General features: G+C 52.5%; 1 protein-coding gene across 3 annotated transcripts in view; it reads right to left on the bottom strand.

Moving 5' to 3' along the window:
- Positions 1 to 19,165, bottom strand: part of TK2 (thymidine kinase 2) — a 28,167-nt gene extending 9,002 nt beyond the window's left edge. The window contains exons 1-6 of one of the 3 annotated variants that reach the window (XR_009348641.1): positions 18,981 to 19,165; positions 18,100 to 18,137; positions 15,201 to 15,275; positions 11,095 to 11,148; positions 8,593 to 8,682; positions 6,403 to 6,476 (exon numbers count right to left, since the gene is read on the bottom strand). Coding sequence is in view for 2 of the 3 variants with exons in the window: in XM_059151886.1 (XP_059007869.1) it covers positions 6,403 to 6,476; positions 8,593 to 8,682; positions 11,095 to 11,148; positions 15,201 to 15,275; positions 18,100 to 18,137; positions 18,981 to 19,095 (446 nt within the window). In the remaining variant the exon portion in view is untranslated. The remainder of the gene's footprint in view (positions 1 to 6,402; positions 6,477 to 8,592; positions 8,683 to 11,094; positions 11,149 to 15,200; positions 15,276 to 18,099; positions 18,138 to 18,980) is intronic. The other 2 variants (XM_059151886.1, XM_059151885.1) reach the window with 2 other exon arrangements.
- Positions 19,166 to 20,833: the final 1,668 nt, after the last annotated feature.

The following is a 20,833-nucleotide window of genomic DNA, read 5'->3' as shown; positions in this document are numbered from 1 at the left end:
CAAGGATGCCGGACAGTCAGGCATCAGACTTTGCCCTGGATAATACCACTCGTGTCCACAAGGGTCAAGGCAGATGCTGCCGGATCCCGGAGCAGCCACTGCTGAGTCACAACACAGAACACTTGAGCGTTCTATCAGAACCTAAACCAACACTCCAGAAAAAAGTGGCACATGTACACAGAAGGACACCAACACGTAGGGACAGGGCTCACACGTGTGGGGGTCTCTGCAGCCTGAGCGCTGCTGCTCCCTGGACAATCGGCTCCAGGTGCTCTCAGGACACATCCTGGATGGCTCAGGGGCCGCCCCAGCCCAGCCCAGCCCAGGCCAAACTGGAGGCTTCCCCGATGGGGCTGAGAGCAGACAGAGGAAGTGGGACTTCCCTTTCCAAGGCTCTCCTGGAGAGGTTCTCTATGGGGGTAGTGCTCTGGGGCAGCCTCCCTGAGGGCAAGGTCAGCAGGCAAAGCTCCAGGAAACCCTCTGGAGGCTGCTGAGAGCACCATGGGTGGGGCGGGTATCAACCACAGACCGTCATTGACTGAGTGAGGAACCCCAGGCCTGGTGTGCAGGACAGAGACATCAGGCAGCGGTGCCGTTTCATCCACGGCTGCAGTTTTCCTCCTGGAAACCCTGCCTGGCTCCTCCTGCGTCTGCCTCCAGCATGGGGCACCCAGCACCACCAGCAAGCCCCTGCCGGGGGCAGCACGGCTCTACAGAAAATCTAACCACGTGACCTACCAACAGCAGCCTGCGTGCACTGAGGTTTCACGGTGCCTTCCCCTTCCTTAGGGGTGGCAAAACTGAGGTCCTGGGCCCACACGAATCCTGCTGGCTGTTATACTTGGCACGGTCTGCTGTGACCTACCCCCTGCAGCCCATAGACTCCCCAGTTTGCACAGCACAGGTCAGAACAGAAACCTCACACTCCAATGCCAGCCACCCTGCTTACATTATTTTGTTTTGTTTTGTTTTTACAAGACCTTGTGGGGACACTTTTAGTCCTGATTTACAGATGAGGAAAACTGAGGCCCAGAGCAGTGAAGCCCAACTCAGTCTGAGCAGGAATGCAGGAATTTAAGCCTGGCTCTCTGTGGCCCCCAAACCCATATGATCTCCATGATGTCACTCGCCCTCCCTGGTCTGTCCATGGAGTGGGGGCTGTTCTGGATTTTCTAGTGCCTCTTTGGCCTCAGCTGGAAGAAAGGCAGAGCTTTCGTCAAGGTCATGACCCAGGCCCAAGTCACAGGTCTGGACCAGAGCAGGGGAGGAGTCCGAGCCCCTAGGCCAGCTAGGGAGGTAGGACAACCTGCCTATTGTTCCAAATGCAGGGTCTTAATCAATGTTCACCATCCCCAGGTGAGTCAGCTGTCTCTCCCAGCTGGGTCCCACTCAGTTCCCCCACTTCTGTTCTTAGAACAAGGCGACCAGCAATCTTATAAAACCTCCGCATTCAATCACTCAGCCCCCAAGGGCTTGGGCCACATAATTGCCTGCAGGGCTTTCTGGCCACCTTCAGCTTTTCCTTTCAGCACAGCGCCCACGCCCACGCCTCACAAGTGCCGGTTGTTAAGGAGACAATGTAACTGGAATCTTCCTCTTCAGCAATTACCACACTGCTCTCACCCCTGGCCAGCCAAAGTGCACTTATATTCTGTTCGCCCAGAACTCGCTGCAGTGGGGGGTCCAGAAGAGGTAGGTCTCTCCGTAGGCGGCCCAAAAGGCAAGAAATTTTGCTTCAAGGGATGCAGAACACCGGGATGTGGCCTGCTGGAACCTTCCACCATACCCCCAGATTCCAAGGCAAGGTTGGAATGTTTCTGAACGGTTTTTGAGAAAGAGCAAAGGAACAACCCCAACACGGAAGGGCAGCAGCAACAGGCTCCCCACCCTGGGAAAGGGCTGTCGCCATCACAGCATGGTAGGAAGCTTTCTCCTTGAGCACGTGAGGGTCGGGGGAGACAGGCCAGACAGGAGCTGACGTGCCACACATGCCATCCTGGGGCTCCCAGTGCCCAGCTGAGCTCCCCACAGGTGGGAACCAAAACATCTTCCTTTAGGTGTGAGCCAAGGATCCAGCCAAACTCAGTCCTAGCCTACATTTGGTTTAGGCTCAAAAGGACAGTCATCTGTATTTGGGGGGAGCAGAAACCTCTCAAAACACCTACCTTGTCGACAACACTTTGTGGGGGCTGACCCACAGCACTGAGGAAAGCTGGTGTTGTAAGAAGACTGACGGCGAGGAAAGCCCACATCCCACGCTACCCTGCACTCATCCCTACCTGTAGCTCTGGCTACAAACGCGGTACTTGCCTCCACACAGAAAACCTCTGGCCTACGGCTGCACCTCTTCCGGCGCAGGAGTAAACCTGCAGACCCTTAAAGCAAACACAACAAAACCCCCAACAACCAAAACCCGAAGAAACAAATGAGAAGGGAACAAACAGTGGGCAGAGCAGGAAACAGGAAGCCCCGCACTGTAGAACTTTCACCGCCATGGGCCGCCCGCCCCCAAGAAAGCCCGCAGGACTGGGCTCTTTCTCGCCTGACCCCAGGGAAGCCACAGGAACAAAACTCTCAGGGAAAAGGGCCCGGCCTCACAGCAGAGAGCTCCTTGCAGCTGGTGGCTGGCTTATTCTGAGGCCTTATTCTGCCAAGTGTGCTCCCCAGCCAGCAGGATTCTCCCAGGGCTCTTAAGTTAGAAATGCAGGCTCTCAGACCCCACCCTGGACTCCGCAGAGCAGCATGTGTATGTTAACAAGATGTACGGTGATCTGTGGGAGAAGCCCACAGTCATGCCTGGGTAGAAAGGGACAGAGGCCTAGCTCCCCCAGGTCGGCGTCCTGGGAGTCCCCACCAGTCTGAAGCCTCTGGCCTTCAGGAGAGAAACCCAGAGGTCTCTCACCACTCCCTCATTCCTGCTGCCCCACACGGCAAGGCACAGGGCAGCTCCCCCTGCCCAGCCGCCCGCCGGGTCAGGAAGGAGCACTGACCTTCTGAGCCCATCTCAGTGTCTGCTCCGCCAAAAGGGTCAACAGAACCTATAAATCAGGCCTGCCTTGAGGGTTCAAAGGAGAGGAGTGTGAAGAACCAGCAATAAATGTGGCTCCTGGCCTGGCCCTCGAACCACCTGAGCGAATGCCCTCATTTCCAGGGAGCACAGACAACCTGGGGTAGGCCACAAGAGGATCATCTGTACTAGGAAGGGTCTTCTCAGGGCCCCTCCCCCGGGAGTCCTCTCGGCCTCCCAAATTTGGGAACTCTGGGACATGTGGCCGAGGAAGGGGATACTCCAAGCCACCATGTAAGCATGGTGTTTCCTACAGAAACAAACAGAAGAACACATTACGGAACAGAATACAAAGCCCATGTGAATTTCTAAGACAAAAGAGGAGACTTCAAAGTAACTTGCTGGCAGGCTTCTTTGGGCTCCGCAGGCTCGGAGGGCCCGTGGAGAAGCTGCCACCTGTGTGAGCGGTCCTCAGTTTCTGGAGGACTTCAGTGAAAGGGCTGGAGGAGCACCGCCTTCTCCCATCCCCCTGAAACCGAAAGTGGCAGATGGCCTCACCCCCACCCTGCTACCACTGCCCCAGGCTGCCACGGTGCCCCCAGCAGCCCCTGGAGTGCCCAAGGTCACACACCAACCAACAGCCTCTGGGCTGCTTCAAGTGATATCAGCCACCCATCTTTAGGCTCCAAAGAGGTCTTTAGGGGAATCCATGCTCTCCCAAGGCTGTAGGAACTTGAACCAATCAGATGCCAAGAAAAGGAAGAGGGACACAGGACAAATTTCTCATGTGGTTCACTATTGTGCTGAAATCCTAACCACAGATGCCAGGCATTCTGGAGGGCTAGGGTGAGGCATAAATATGAAGTTAACAGGGCAGGAAAAGAGCTCAAAAAAATTAAAAGCTATAGTCTTTTCCTACACTACTCACAGGGCAAGAGCCATGTTTTCTGGACCTATGACCTCAACCACAGCCACAGAGATCAGGAAATCAGAACCGGCGATCAGAAGTGCTGGAATGAAGGGCTACAGGCATGAGTACCCAAAGCCCACAGACATCAGCTAAAACTGCCTCCTGGGAAAACAGGGACTAATGACTCCTGGGGAAATCCACCAGGTGTGGGGCAGCCTACGGGCAGGGGACTGGGGATGTTGGGTGGGGGGGAGGGGTTTTACTGGTTAATTTTGTTAAGAGCAGGGAAGGCAAGGACCTGCATAAGGGGCATAAAACTTACACTAGGCAACTGCCCCATAGGCTCTCCAAAGACAGACGACAGGAATTAGAGATCGGAAGGGCTGGGGGAGCTTTAGGAATCTAGCCATGCTCATAAAAACAGCAAATTCCAGAGCCAGGAGGGGACCCAGGTTCCTCGAACCCTGCACCTCACTCTCTCCCCTGGGCGGTCCAGGTTACCCTCTTCGAAAGGAGCCACTGGCTGCCACAGAGAACTGGCCAAGGTGTTGGCAGTTACAGGAGAGCCCGCCTCGCTAGGGGAAGGGCACAGGAAGTCCCACCCTGCTGCCCAGGGTCCACGTGTCCGGCTACATTTTCATCAGAGCAATAAACAAACACTGGTGGGGCTCCTCCGTTCTTTCTCTCCCCTCCTCTGCCTGCCCCTCCCTCCTGCCCCTCCCTCCTGGCCCTCCCTCCAGGGGAGGCATGATGAGCAGGGAGCATAGGAGAGTGAAGGGCTGGGTAAGCCTGCAGTGGGCACCGTGGCCCCACTGAAATCCCAGACAGTGCGGGGAGGACAGGGCTCTAGCTAGCACCAGGCCCACCCCTGCTGGAAGGTCGGAGGACAAAGCTACAGTCAGGACTTGCCCCGGCTGCTGTCCTGACCCCACGGCATCAGTCTAATGCTCAGAACAGATGGGAGCAGAGGCTCTCATTTTGGGGCCACACAGGCCGACGGGCATGACCCATGGCAGCTCAGGACCAATGGGAGAAGCCTTTTCGGTAGGAAGGGGTGTGACGCAGCTGGGGCCAGAGCCTGAGGATCCCGTCCGGCTGGAGACCCAAGAGCAGCCCCGAGTCGCATCGGCCAGGAACAGCTAACAATACGCCCCGGGTGCCAGCCCTGGGCTGGTCCGTGCTAGGCAAGTTGCTAGGACTGGCTTACCCATGGCCAGTCCTCCTGTCCCCAAGGAGCTTATGAACCAGCCAGGGGGCAGGGGATGGGGACGACACACAATAGACAACTGAACAAATAAACATGGAAACATGGATGAAGTTGGACCACGTGCTACTGCCATTCGTGTAGGTGAAAACTGGTCAGATATTCATAATTCCATAGGGTTTAACCTACTTAAAAAACAACCTACTTAAACAACCTACTTAAAAGTTGTTTTAAATACTATAAAGACAGGCAACAGGAAGAAGTAATTAAAAGTGAGAAAGCGCCGACAACCTGGACAGGGTGGCTGGGGGCCAGGAGAGGTGACACTGAGGACAGCGGCAGAAGAGGGAGCGGGGAGCCGGCATGTGGAGAGCGGCAGGCAGATGGCAGGACAAATCTGACATCAGGACCTCTTGGTCAGCGAGCTCAGGGCGGGAAGACGCAACAAGGTGGGGGCTGGCAAGGCGAGGGTGACCAGGCACTCAGCTACTGGGGAGGGAGGGGCGTGGAAGGAGCCCACGCTTCAGACGGCAGCCGGCAGCCCACCTCCGCTAGAATCAGCGGTCCACTGAGCACAGAAATCAGGAGGTTCCCAAGCCTCTGAGGCCTCAGCACGGTGGGATACCAGCAGGCCCCTAACTATGTCTACATGACAGAGTTCACTCCCATGAAGGCAGAAGACAGTTTGGAGTGAATCTGTAACAAACACTGAGCAAAATGTTCTCGACTGAATGCCCTGTGGCTCTGGGTCTTCAGCCGGCCCCACACCCTCCCACTTCGCTGTGTGACCCACGTGGGCCCTCCCAGCCTCTTGGCCTGGGGACAGCTGGGGGGTGGCGGTGGGGGTGGGGGCGGGCCTGCTTTGGCCGATGGATGTTAGCAAATGTGAAACACAGCCTCAATAGCACTGGTGCATTCCTGCTGGTGCCCCTGTTCTCTGCCGTCACCAGGACGATTGTCTAGGCTAGCTTGCTGGTCCCAGAGGAGGATTAGAGGCAAGAGGAGAGAGATCAGTCACCCCAGTCACCCTTGCCAGAGCCATCTGAGACACAGCACGGAGCCCAGCCATCAAGGTCGACCACCCTCTCCGACTGAGCAATCACTGCAAGCAAACTGTCCGCCCAAGGGTCTGTGGCTGGTTGTGAGAGCGCATTACTGTGGCAGGGGCTAAGCAATACCACACTGTAGGCATTCAAGCGCTGTCCTGTAATAAACAGTTTCCAATTTCATTTCTACAAAATAAATGGTTTCACAAATTATCAATTGTGCAAACTACGGTACCTTCTATATAGGTTTTCTACAAAAACATATCTTGCGCTGTGAATCGACCGCTCCATCAACCGTACAGGTGATGTCTAAAAGAAAACAAAGTGATTCACTGACTCAGGTCAGGAAGGCTTGAACAACGCCTGTTGCTCCCCCTGCCTATACCAAACAAGAACAGAGAAGCTGTGGGAGAAGGAGGCAGTGACCAGAGCAACAGTGTGGGGCTGACATGGGGCTCAGCGGCGCTCCGGGCTCCGTTGGGGACCCTCCCCACACCCCGAAGCTCCGTGGCCAGTGCAGCAAAGCAGGGACTGACAGCTTGTCAGCAGCAGCCTCTTCCACAGGAGAGGCAAGGCTCCCCTGGATTATCGATTGGGGGAAGTGCTAGAAAAACTGCCAAGTGCTGTCCAGCGGAGGGTTGTCAAGTGAAAAGTGGAGTGACTATGGAGCTCAATAATGCGCACTTGCTCGAGCAGAGGGCTCTGTATGCCGGAGGCAGAGCCCCGAGAGGGCTGGGGTGCAGCTGCCCTCAGCGACTGAGAGCCTAGCTTTCTGGAATCCTGCAGAGATGGGAGACCTTGGTGCCTCCTCACAGGGCTGGCTGGGGATCGCTGCAGCCCTTTCGAAACTGGGAAGGACTGTGCCCAAATGGGCACACCCTGCTCTCTCTCAGTCTGGCCCACAGCATGCATGGCACCTGGACCAGCAAATCACAGACACCTTTGAGGCCATAACCCAGGAACTTCCTGACTCTCCTTCCCTGCGTTTATCTGTCCGTCCATCTTCCTTCCTATTTTTTTCATCCTCTCCTTACTTAGGACTCTCTGCTGCCCATCTGCTGCGAGCCCCCCACTCAACCTCTCTCCTTCCACTCCGCTTTCCTTGTCTCTCTTCCTCTGTTTCCTCTTCCTCTCTTCCTCTCTCTGCGTCTTTCATGGTAGATCTCCTTAAACAGAGAAACACACGCATCTCCCCTTATATTCAGATCTATAAGATACCATTTAGATTTGCAATCCAGTCCTGCTCGGGGGAAGTGGGCGAAGGGGAAAAGTGCCAACCTCAGATGCTCTGATCTGTATCATTTAGACAGATACTTGGGGAGACAGAAATTCATAAGGTTCTGCTTCCATCTTTCCATTTTTTTTTTAAAGATTTTATTTATTTATCAAAGAGAGAGAGGAGGAGAGAGAGAGCACAGGCAGACAGAATGGCAGGCAGAGGCACAGGGAGAAGCAGGCTCCCTGCTGAGCAAGGAGCCCGATGTGGGACTCGATCCCAGAACGCTGGGATCATGACCTGAGCCGAAGGCAGCTGCTTAACCAACTGAGCCACCCAGGCGTCCCCCATCTTTCCATTTTTAAAAGATACAGGTTTATAGAATGATAGTTACAGTGACAACAGCCCAGCCCTGGATTGCACCATCCAGCAGAGGGCTGTGGCCATATCGCTGGCTGTAGGGATCTCCCGTCTCCCTCATGGAGAGCTCCCAAAGCTCACCTTTCAAGTGGTGCTTTCAATTTTGAACCACAGGTGCCAATCAGGCTCTCCTCAGCAGCCTGGTTTCTAAGAGACTCCATCCCTATTCAGAGGCCCGATGGAAGAGGTCTAAGCAGCCTGTGTGTGCTCTCTCTCAACACCCAGCTGGCCCAGGGCTAGACACAGGACCCAAGCTGAGCCAGTCAGATTCTTTCTCCCAACAATCAGAACCAAGAGTCAGATCTTGTGAAGGTTAGATCAGTGGTTCTCAAACGTGCAAACAAAGCATGCACTGAAGTCACCTGGAGAGCTTGATAAAACAGACTGCTGGGCCCCAGCTCCAGAATGTCTGGTTCAGCAGGTCTGGAATGGGGCCTGAAAATGTGCCTTTCTAACAAGTTCCCAGTGCTTCTGCTGCTCCAGCTCCAGGCACACTCGAAGAACTGAGGTAAATAATGTTGAGCCCAGAAGCGGTCAGGTCATGAAGACTAGGGCTCACCGTGGCCTCCCAAGCAACTCTGTGGCTACCTGAGGTTGCTGGGTAGGGGCGCCAGAGGCTGGACCTGGGAGAGCTGCAGGGACAGGAAAACTTGGCCCCAGACACAGAGACGGTTGAGCAGCGCTCCAGGTCCTGAGCAGCTTCCTTGTGGGGTTTCCCTTCCTGGCAACCCTACACCCTCCACGTGAAGAATACTCTGAGAAGGCTGAAGCTGAGCATCGGAAATGTACCTGAGGACGAGTATGGTGGTCCAGCATGGTGAGCTGCACGTACGTCTGCAGCGTGAGGCCCCATCGACAGGCATCGCGGTACATCAGCCCCTGCACGAGGGAGAAGGCAGCATTTTACCTCAAAGAGCTCTAGCTGTAGCACTCTGGTCTCTTCCGTCACCAAGGGGTTTTCGTGAAACCCACATGGGACTGAGGTGGGGCCAGGAATGAACCCAACGTGGTGTCGGGGCCCTGAGGACAGAGTGGACAGAGTAGAGAGGCACTGGAGCAGGGACAGGACAACCAAGTAACAGCTGTGACAGAAGCCTATAAAAAGTCCCCAGGGAACACTCACTCAGTCATTTAACAAGTGTTTGTGGAGCCCCCTGCATTCCCTTCTCCACCCAGTGGTCCACGTGCACCTGCTAAACCTCAGCTCTTGTCACTCCTTGTCAGCTCTTGTCACTCCTCTACTCAGAACCTTCCAGTGCTTCCTACTGCATCCAGAATGAAATCCAAAGCCGTTATCAAGGCCCACAGGGCCCTAGGAAATCACTTCCATCTTCTCTTGTCCCATACCATCCTCCCTCTGACTCAATGTGCTTCCAACCACAGGAGCCTCCTGAGTGTTCCTCCAAACACCCAAACACAATCCCGCCTCAGGGCCTTTGCATTTGCTGCGCCTAATGGAACACTCTGCTCCAGATATCTGCACTGCTCCCTCCCTCCATATGTTTAAGTCTGTGCTCCAATGACACCTGAGCAGAAATGCTTTCCCCAACTATCCTAGCCAAAAGAGCAGCCCCATGCCCAGCATTCTCTCTTGCCCGTACATATACAACAGTCCATGTTCCACATTCCTCTTGCTAATAATCTGAAATTCTGCTCTTTTCCACATTTTCGCTTTTGTTTTTGACTCTTGGTGCTAACAAATGAAGTTCCAGTGCTCGCCTAAGAAACTGCAGATTCCTACCTACAGGTGAAAGAAAATCTGAGACAAGTTAGGAGAAACCCTCCCTGTTGGAAGGCTGCGCAAACAGACACCTTCCGGCATCGGAGAGCCGATTCAGACAAAGTGATGAAATGAGACTTTTCACAAAACTATCAATCTTGCCCTTCTGTCCAGAGTGGAAACGTGTTTCAAAATATCTAATTCTATTACATATTTCATGTTATGATACTGTCACTGGAAATGTTCCTTGTACCACAGAGACACAGACTCCTGAGACTGGGACTGCGTCCTGTAACATGTCACCTCTGAGCCCTAACACACATCTGTGACCTGTCTAACCTAATAATCCAGCCCTGGTTCCCAGAGAATATGAGTGCTTCTGAGGCTTCTTTGTTAATGCCCAAATGAGAATGACTGGCATTCCCTCTTCTCCCACATGCACAGAGATGAAACTGTTCATGTCTCTGGGATTCTTTATTCAAAGACTCTAACAGTCTTTGCCCTATGAAATAAAATCCTTTTGCTTGCTTTAGATGTTTTCATAGCTCCTAACACCACCCACCAAATCATACACCAAATTGCCTTCTGCCTCCCCACACAGGACTATGAAGGCCAAGGGAACAGGAGCTTTGAGTTGCTCTCTGCCAAGTGCCTAGGACAGAGTCTGGCACGTGGTAGGCATGCAGTAAGTTCTGGGAGAAGGAATGAATAAGAACAAGTGCAGGCCACTATGTCCTAACAAACAACAGTCAGCCAAATTAGACACAGTCCTTGCCACTAGTGGAACTCACAGGCTACAGAACCACACAAGATGTCAGTAGCATTGCTGGAAACAAAGAGACAGCACCAGCTCCCCTATTCCTCTAGTCAGACCGAGGTCTGTCATTCGCCGGCAGTAAGACCTTTGACAGCTTATTTGAGCTGCAATACCCTTGCATAAAAACTAAAACTAAGCATCTGTCCATCACGGGGCAAGAGCCCAAAAGCAATATCCCTTTCTTCAGCTCCCTCTTACCGGACTCAAACCCCCACCCATCTCTTGGAAGCAGCCAGAGCAGAGCCTTCCGCCTGGCGCAGACAGGGGAAGGGACACAAGCATACCACAGCCCCTGCTGCTAGGTCCACACCTGGGAAAGCAGACAGGTAGCCTCGGGGTGAGCCAGATTCAGTCCTTGGACATTGCCAAGTGCAAACCCAAATCAGAGGCTTACCAAGGAACCTGGTTACTTACAGAGGTCCTAGGGGTTAGGCCTGGGGAGACCTCGCTCCTAATGAGTTTCTTCTAGGAAAGGGTAGGGGAAGAATGAGCAGCAAGAAACAGCCAAGACAGACCACTTGGGATAGTTTGGGACAGCTGACAGGGGACCCCCATGACCTGCGAACACCCAGCCAGGCCTCAGAGACTGTTGATGTCAGGACACACTCGTACTCATGGCCGTTTTCCATTTTCTCCTCCCTCTTCTCCTCCAGCCCAGGGAAGAGCCTGGAAAAGGCCTGTGCAGGGAGGGGGCAGGCTCAGGCCCGAGCACTGAGGCGGAAGCTGGCAGTCACACAGGAGATAGCACACTCACCAGAGGATTATGACCACGGACATTTCTCCACTTGGGCACGGGTTCCGGTAACACCTGCAAAAAAAGGAAACATCAGCGGTCTGCCGTTCCTCGGAATACAGGCCCCCAGGGTGACTGAAAGCTGGGCAACCCTCTCCGGGAACCCACGACTCCACCCGGACATGGCTTTCTCACATGCTTTCCCAAAGTGACCTTGGAATGGTGTCTGTCCCTGCATGCAAGTCTGCACACAGGCCACCTTTCCAGCTCCCTCGGGAGCTCCCTGAGGACAAGGCATCTCTCTCACCCTCTCCTCCATGTGTTCCACCGCAGCCCTGACTGTCCTCAAGTCCAGCTGGGCAGACAGGGGAGAGAAGGCAAGAGGGAAGCTTCGGGCCAGCTTCCCTGCTTGGCGCCTCTCCTGCGACCTCAGTCAATTTGCTCCCCCTCCACTTTTCCCTCTGTTCTCTGCATTGGGCATGCTGACAGCTAAGAGTCACACTGCATTAGTTCACTTCTAAACCGTGCCAGACCCTCTCTGGGGTACAGGTATGTGCTGAAAGGATTTAAATGGGGCTATTGGGGCCAAAATTTTGAAAGTACCTGGATCCATCTGGGGACCTGAGAGTACATGTGAGCAGGGTCTATAGGTCACAGAAGACCAGAGGAAACCAATGCGTGGGAGCCATGATGAGTAACCTCCCCCCACCTCCCACACCTCTGAGCCTTTGCTCATGCTGTTCCTTCTGCCCAGTATGCCCATGTGACCTGATTTCACATCAACTTCCATGACACAGAAAACTCCTACACATCCTTCAAACTCCAGCTCCAGTATTCCTTCCTCTGTGACTTCTGCCCCGACCCTCCCAAATGCCCTCTTTCTGGGTCTTCTGCACTCTATTCCTATCCCGAGTGGCATGTGCTGCTCTACTCAGGCCGCCACTGGAGGCTGGTCTCAGGCGGCCCTGACCTGTGCCCCGGCCAAGGCATGATCAGGCCACACTTACTGACAACTCGCTGTACCAGGTACCATGCTAGGCAAGAGCAACACCACCTCGGTCCCTGCTTTTACAGAACTTTGAACTTGGGGCACGTGGGCGGCTCAGTCAGATGAGCATCTGACTCTTGGTTTAGGCTCAGATCATGATCTCAGGGTCCTGGGATCAAGCCCCCCATGGGGCTGTGTGCTCAGCAGGGAGTCTACTCAAGACTCACTCTCTCCGTGCTCACTCTCTCGCGCTCTCTCCCCCTGCCCCTCCCACTACTCACGTGCCTGCCCACGCTCTCTCCAACTCTCTCTCTAAAACAAATAAGGAAATCTTAAAAAGAAAAAAAACAAAAAACAAAAAACCTTTCTGGGAGAAGCAGACCCTAATCAGATCATCACAGAAATCACATATGTTCAAACCCCGAGAAGTAGTACAAAACAAGGATACAGAGAGATCAGAAGACTCTCCACCAACAAGGATAACCTCCCTGGAGAGGAAGTCTGAGGGCACTGAGCTAAGTAAGATCCGAAGGCCAAGTAAGGCCCTCCCACAGGCAGCAAAGGCCTCAGAATTACAGAACCAAACAAGGGTGCGGTCGCCCAGGCAGTGACAGGGGCTGGGATCAGGCGCCACCACACACCAGCCTCACCACCACACACCAGCCTCGCGGCCCCACCCAGAGCCATTCCGTAACCTCACAGAGTCCGCTTCCTGCTCTGCAGCCCAGGCAGTAATCGTACCTACTCACAGAGAGGACCCTTAGAAGGACAAAATCAGTGAGACAAAGAATGAAGCCTCAACACCGTGCCTGGCGTACAGTGGGAGCCTCCCCAGGTGCTTACTCTCAACACTGTTACTATTTCCGTCGCTCTTCCCCGGGTCTGAGGTCTTACCGGAGAACTTAAGTGCTCCCTAAGTGCCGTGCAGAGTGCCACCGCTCAGGACAGGCATGTCAGGAGCCCTAAGCCTCCTCCCAGTGTGAGGACTCAACAGGAGGACGCCCAGGACACAGCCTACAGTGATATCCGCAGCTACGACTTGTTACAGGGAGAGGATACAAAACAAAATTGACAAAGAAAAGGGGGCACATGGGGCACCTGGGTGGCTCAGTGGGTTAAAGCCTCTGCCTTCGGCTCAGGTCATGATCCCAGGGTCCTGGGATCGAGTCCCACATTGGGCTCTCTGCTCAGCAGGGAGCCTGCTTCCTCCTCTCTCTGCCTGCTTCTCTGCCTACTTGTGATCTCTGTCTGTCCAATGAATAAATAAAATATTAAAAAAAAAAAAAAAAAAAAAGAAAGAAAGAAAGAAAAGGGGCACAGAGCAAAGTCTGTGGGGAGACCAGGCACAAGGTTCCAAGGGGCCTCTTCTGGGGGAGTCACACCAGAAGCACTGAATTCCCCTGGCAGCAAGCCGGAACAACACGTGTGAGGTGGCGTCTATCAGGGAAGCTGGCCTGAGCCCCGCAGTTCAGGCTTTTTATCAGAGTTTGGGCATGTAGGCCGTCTCTGGCCTGCACACAGAAAAACTCCAGCCTCCAGAAAGAAAGCAGATATCCAGAATAAACTGTATTATTTGCACAAACAGTTCAGGCACAGAGAGCCATTTCTCTGAGTTAGGAAATGGTAAAACTCTCCCCAAATCTAAGTTTCCACATGCTAAACAAGGGCCAATCTGGCACACGGGCCACTCTGAGGACAGCAGTCTTAGGCCTGCAAACTCTTTTCTGTACAAGCAAAACTATGGCTACAGAAAATTTATTCTTTTTTTTTTTTTTAAGATTTTATTTATTTGACAGAGAGAGATCACAAGTAGGCACAGAGGCAGGCAGAGAGAGAGGAAGAAGCAGGCTCTCTGCTCAGCAGAGATGCGGGTCTCCATCCCAGGACCCTGGGATCATGACCCAAGCCGAAGGCAGAGGCTTTAACCCACCTAGCCACCCAGGTGCCCCAGAAAATTTATTCTTTTTATCAAACCATATATATATATATATGTATATATACATATTTTTTTTAAGATTTTATTTATTTATTTGAGAGATAGAGAAAGGAGAAGCAGAGAGAGAGGGACAAGCAGACTCTGAGCTGAGCAAGGAGCCAACTTGGGGCTCAATCCCATGACCATGAGATCAGGACCTGAGCTGAAATTGACAGTCGGATGCTTAACAGACAGTGTCACCCAGGCACACCTCAAGCCATACATATTTTTAGTAGAAGTAAAAAGCAGGAAGGGAAAGAATGAAAGAAAAAACCTCTAAATGCATGAAAACTGTAGAAACTAGAGTTAACAAAAAAGAGACAGAAACAGAAAAAATTACACCACTGAACTCTTCCAGGAAGAAGAGTCAGGGTCTTAGTGTAGAGGCCGTCCTCAAGTATCTGTGGGGTTATTCTGAGTGACTGGGCTGAAAATAAATGAGAGATTATGTTAATGGGCTACCCCCAGTAATGTCCCCCTGTGTGGACACGGGTATCTCAGACGAAACACTATCATATTCCAGCCACTCTCAACAGTCCATGGACCCCTCTTAACCAGACCACAGGGGAGTCTACACCAGCACTGCCCAACACGGTGGCCATGAGCCACATGTGGCTCTTACAAACTTCAAATGTGACTGTTCCAAATTGAGATATACCATATGTATGAACTACACTCCAGATTTCGAAGACTCAGTGTGAAAAACAGAATGCAAAATAGCTCATTGATGGTATTTATATGGATTAGATGTTGACATGATAACATTTAGACTATATTACATCAAATTAAATATTCTTTTCGGGGTTTCTTTTGTTGTTTTGTTTTGTTTTAGCAAAACTGTTAGAAATATCACATTACACATGTGGCTCGCATTTTATTTCTATGGGAAATAAATCCCATAGCTTTTTTTTTTTTAAAGGTTTTATTTATTCATTTGATAGACAGAGATGACAAGTAGGCAGAGAGGCAGGCAGAGAGACAGGAGGAAGCAGGCTCTCCACAGAGCAGAGAGCCCGATGCGGGGCTCGATTCCAGGACCCTGGGATCATGACCTGAGCTGAAGGCAGAGGCTTTAACCCACTGAGCCACCCAGGTGCCCCAAATCCCATAGCTTTTATGGGATTTATTTTATGGGTTCTCTCGAACCCAGTATGGAGGCCATACCTCCATGTCCGCTGTGTTGGAGAAGAACTCCAGGCATGTCGTCTTCCCGCTTGCAATGTTGCCCTCAACGCAGATCTAACAAAAGACAAATGCACATTGGAACCAAAAATCGTGCACCCAGGGGAGTATCAGGGAAGAATTTTTAGGGAAAGGCTCAGGTGAACAGCATAAATGATTCAGTCTAAGACTTCAATGTGCACACATTTCCAGGGTCCCGCCATGAGCAGTAACAAACCAACCCTCAGCTCCAGGCCCACCACTAATGGCCACCGGCCCACCAACCTCCAGGACAGACCCTCCCTTATGTCGACTCCTAGACTCACTGCCCACCCAGCTCTCCCCTTCCGTAGCTCCACCCCTCACACTATTAGATTTTAGGCCCAAGTGTTCTGCCTCCTTAACCAGAGCCCAACGGATTTGAGGCTGGGAAACATGTGTATGTTCTGTAGTACCCCACTCACTGCTTTACAGAGGAAAACATGGACTAGAAAGTATCCGGCAGGAGAGGACTTGCTTGAGTACCTTGCTAAGGGCCAGGCCATGAAATGGGTAACGTGTACCAGTACCATATTCAACTTTGCCAGCTAAGCAGGGGGTCACAACACTTTCACAGAAGAGAAAAATGAGGCTTATAGGAGGGGGAAAAAGGAGAGAGGACAGTTTGAACCCACACTCTGGGGCCATCTCACTTTGCTCCCCCCACTAGAAACTCTGCCCATCAGCTGTGAAGGTTTCCTCCTGTCTTGATCCTAACATGTATCCAGGAGACCAGACCATCACACTTCCGACAGATGCCAGGCCCCCCTCCAATTCCAGGTCCCCGCCAGTTCACTCCCTTAGGATGCAAAACCACAAAATGAGCCTAACAGAGTGCACAAAAAGGCAGATCCTATCAGGGCCCTAAAGGATTTGATGTTATGTTGCTGCTCTTTAAAGGAAACAACTTTTTGTCTTCCTCAAAAATGAAGAAGAGCTCAACCTAACACTGTTCTGCATAGACTTTGTCTCCTTCCTGTTCACTGTAGGAAAACGTTGTTTAGATAAGACCTTCTTCTAGAAGTTCCTGTACCTATTCCACGGTGGTGACTGACTTCCCTCCGCACAGACATTCCCTAACCATCCTGTCTTGTGTGTCGTCCTCTGGGTACCTCAATTTGTCACCTCCCAACCCCCATATACGGCTCCTCTTCCTGTTCCAGTCCTCAGGGAAGGTTGCACCATTCACCCCTCAACACCCCGGGTGTCTCTGGCCCTCACCCAGCAACTCAGCAACTGCTCCAGGCCCTATTTCCCACTCATCTGCAGAACCTGGCTTGTCCTCCTGGTCCCCAGTTAAGGCCTCTACCCCCATGTGGCTGGAGCAGCCTCCCCAATGGCCTCTGTGCCTTCCAGTCTGGCCCACCAGTGCCCCTCAACCCCACCCACAGTCCACCACCATCTCTTCCCAAGAGGCAAACCAGATCACATCCAGTCAAGTCTTTCAGTGGCTCTAGGATTCCGGACCTATCTCCAGCCCCTCCTCACCAGCTCTCTGGGGACCAGCCCAATCCTCAGGCCTGCAGGTTCTCCTCCTTCTGACCCACATTTGCACTCCCTCTGCTCCAACACTCCTGCCTCCCCTTTTCCTTCATCTCCCAGGAGGCTTCAAAGCTCCCCAAGGCTCCCCTTAGTCACTGTCCTCTGGAGGCCCTGTCCTCTACTCAACAGCCCCCAGATTCACTGCTGTTCTGGGTCCACCATGGTCCTATTTATTGCCCTCTCTCCCATTAGAATAGGGACTCACTAATAACAGGGGCTATTTGGTCCCCAAGAACTCATTAGATTTGAATGCTTAAGAGTAGCCTTGGGCCTAAGTGCACACTCCATACCACTTCTGATGGACCTACTATGTGTCTGAAAGCACCCAGGACAGGCCTGGCTCACATAAGTGCTAGCTTGATAATTAGCACAGCAGTGCATCAATTCCCAGCCAGTGCAATAATACCCCTCCTTCTGCAGTACCCACCTTTAGAACCCACTCCACCTCTCATTTCAACACACTTCCATAAAGCTCAAGTGTTGCAATCACCAATGCTCTCTGTGTGACTTGACTCCTTCCCAGGCCCTCTCCATCTCCTCCAAATACCCCAAGGACTTGCCCACCCTTTCTGCCCTCTGCAGATCTCAGCCAAGGTATTCCTGTCACCAGCCAACAAACCACTCCCTTCCAAGCCACAGAAGCTACCAACTTCTAGCTTCCTCAAGGAACTGAGCCTCTGGACTGACGGTGACCAAAATGTTGTTCCCCACCGCAGCCAGCTAACGCCTCCAGCATCCCCATGAACATGTCTAGTTTGGCCCTCTTTAACCTTCAACCTCACACCAGCCCCAGGCCCACTCCACAGCTGGCATCTCAAAGTCACTACACCGGCTGAAGCCCTGTCTGTGGACTCCCATGGATTCTCTCTGATACCCCCACCCACCCACTAGTCTCAACACTGGACGGCAGGGGGCAGCAGCAAGCAGACCTTGTCTCAAAGCCAGGCAGCCACCCATTATCCCAGGGCAAAACCAACCTTCCCCACACAGAGGAGCATTTTTCAAATCCTTTTGTAATAATTCATCAAGCTGACAGTCCAAACCCACCTAAAGGCTTTGAATACATGTATGCTCCCAACTGTGCAGACTCTTGATAAGGACATACCAGCACCTGCGAACAGGCAGCCTCTGGGCAGGGGGTCTGAGGTCCAGCGGTGGAGACAAGACTTCCTCATCCCTGGAGATCTTCATATTTTTGTCTTTTACTATGTGCACACATTCCTTCACTGCCCTCAGCTCTCCCCTTCTCTCTCAGAATATATAATCTTCCCACTTTATTATACACACACACTACACTGGGGAGTGCATATAAAAGACTTACCACTGATTTTTTCTCTTTTTTGTTTTCTCTATCTTTATCTACAAAAGAAACAAAATCAAATTTTAAGGTCAGTTTTAAGTAATTCACTCTTCCTCTTAATTTTGGAAACCACCACAAAAACAGTAATGTTTACACTTACTCCCTGGCCTAAAAATGTCTTCCAATGACAATGGAGACCCTCCGCGGGTGGGTGGAGGCAGACCCGCCACTGCTGTCTACCTCCACATGACACTGTGCAGCTGCTGCCTGGGTCCAGCTGGCACCTCTGGGCCCCACCTGTGCTCGGCTCTTTTTCACTTGGTGTATTACACTTTCCATTTTCCACACATTTCATATTATGATCCTCACAGATGAGGGCAGCAAGGGGGCCCTCCACTGGGGGCAGCGGGCATGGGTTTCGGCCCACCCACCACACAGGTGGTTCTGAGGTGCCACCCAACAGCCCGAGGCCAAAGAACCTGTAACATAGCTATTCTGCTGGCGGTTCCCGTTTCTGAACTGGGAAGTCTTCACTCCCAGTGGGAGCAGGAAGGCTTTGAGGACTAAAGCACCCACCCCGCGCTGGGGACTGGTTAGCTGCATCTCCCGGCCTCTGTCTCCCCCAAGGCCACGAGAAGCGGACCTGGAACAGGCCCGGGACAGGAGCAGCCCCCGCGAACAGGGGTGGGAGGGTCTTACTCCTCTCTAGAGGGATCTCCACGGCCCCACCCGCTCGCGGCGATGACTGTCCTCGCCCCTCCACCATCCGGCAGCCGCCGGGACAAAATCCCAGCGCCTAGGAGTAGCTTCGGGTTCAGGCGGAATGGAGGTCGGGGAGTGAAACCCGCGGCCACGGAGCGCCAGAGGAGGGCCGCCAAAGATGGAACAGAGAGACGCGTTACCGCGAAGCCAGGCTCGGTGCTGCGCCCCCCACGTCCCCTGGCCGGGGGCGAGGCTCCCAGGCCCCTCGCGCCGCAGCGCCCGGGCTGCCCAGCTCCGCAGCGGCCGCAGCAGCATATCCCGGCGGCGGGACCCGACGGCGCGGCTTCCTCCCTGCGCAAGTCTGCGCCAGCGCAGCGCACCGCCTCCACCGCCACGCTGGTCGCCGGGGCGCCTGCTGGGACCGGGCTCTTAAAGAGACCCGGTCGCTTTTCACCCGCTCTCCGTGAGGGACAATTCAAGGCAGGACCTGAGCAGGTTGCAGCCAAGAAATCTTCCCGTTAACGGGACGCTGGCGGAATGAACCCCGACTTGGCAAGGCTTGGGGGATGGGTGGCCAACAATACCCTCAACTGGTTGGTGAATTAATTATTGGAGATTACTTGAGCACTTGAGCACGTGTTGTATCCAGACACCTGACATGCACTTAGGGTGTCATTTATTCCTCCCAACAGTCCTGCAAGTGGATATTGTCACTCCCATAATCCTCACTGAGCTGATCCTCGGAAATTTAGGTGACTTTTTTAGCATTCATTAAGGGGTGAAGCTGGAATTCAAGCCATCTATCTTGCCTCACAGCCTGCACTCTTTCCTCTGCACTTGAACATAACCAGGGTCTAGACTATAAATGTACTAGATGCCTCAAGAAACTGTTACAACAGCAACAACGAAACAAAACAAAACCACAGAAAAAAACCACAAGGGCCCAAAATGGAGTTGCTTATGCTAAACCCCACTTCACCAAACCAAGACTTAATCATTTTTACTCTTCTGAAATGGAACATTAGGCCAGTCCATAAGGAATAGCCTAGGTGATCAATACTAGTTAGGTTATCTTCTGCTTTATAGACTTTGGCCAACACCTAAAGCAAAGTAACCTTGCAACAAACACCCAGCTTCTTTGCCAGTGTTATTTCCTTGTTCCTGCTTCCTTTTGACTATAAAAGGTTTTCATTTTGTATAGCTCTCTTGGAGCTCCTTTCTATCTGCTAGACTGGATGCTGCCCATCTCAAATCAATTTTTGCCCAAACTCTTAAGATGTTTAATACATCTCAGTTTATCTTTTAACAAAGGTGCAACCAATATTCCATCTGAACAGACAACTGGGGGTGGGAAGGAAGCCTGCAAATCTCATCTTAGTCAGGTAGCAAAAATTCAGCCCAGAAGTGAGGTAAATGGGGTATATTATGGTATATATAATTCAACAGGCCCAGGCCCTGAAACCTAAAAAGCTGCAGTAAGAACGGTGTGGGCATGCCCATTCTACAGCTTGGGTGGAGGGGCTTCCTTCCTCTTTCAGGAGTGTAAGGCGCTACCAGTCTCCTCTAGGACAGAGAAGAGGAAGTCATTTGCAAGAGGGCTCAGTCTCTGGATCTGCTACCAGAAAGCCACACCCCATCTGGAGCTTTCTATATTATCTGCCAGGGGCCCTGTATTATCCGCCATAAACACGCCCCCCATAAACTTCAAGATTAAGTTCAACGTTTTTCTGATTTGGGATGAGGCTGTTAGTTCAGACTGTGATATCCTGGGGGCAACGGCAGGGAATAAGGCCCAGGCCGTTGATTCAGACAGCACATATTTTAAATCTACTATGTGCCAGACCCTGGGAACCCGGCAGGGAGAGGAGTATACACTGGCAGGTCCTGGCTTTTGTGCAATTTATAGTAAAATATATTGGCTACTGATAAGTGTTGTGAAGAGGGTGATGGTGGCTGCTCTAGACGGGGTGACCACGGGAAAGCTTCTCTAGGGAGTTGGTATTTGAGATGCTCATAGTCCAGGGTAATTCTGCAGCCATTCCTGAACACCCCC

Source organism: Mustela lutreola, chromosome 16, assembly GCF_030435805.1.
Source record: "Mustela lutreola isolate mMusLut2 chromosome 16, mMusLut2.pri, whole genome shotgun sequence".
Classification (NCBI taxonomy): Eukaryota; Metazoa; Chordata; class Mammalia; order Carnivora; family Mustelidae; genus Mustela; species Mustela lutreola.
The sequence above is the reverse complement of the archived record's forward strand: the minus strand, read 5'-3'. Positions and strand labels throughout refer to the sequence as shown.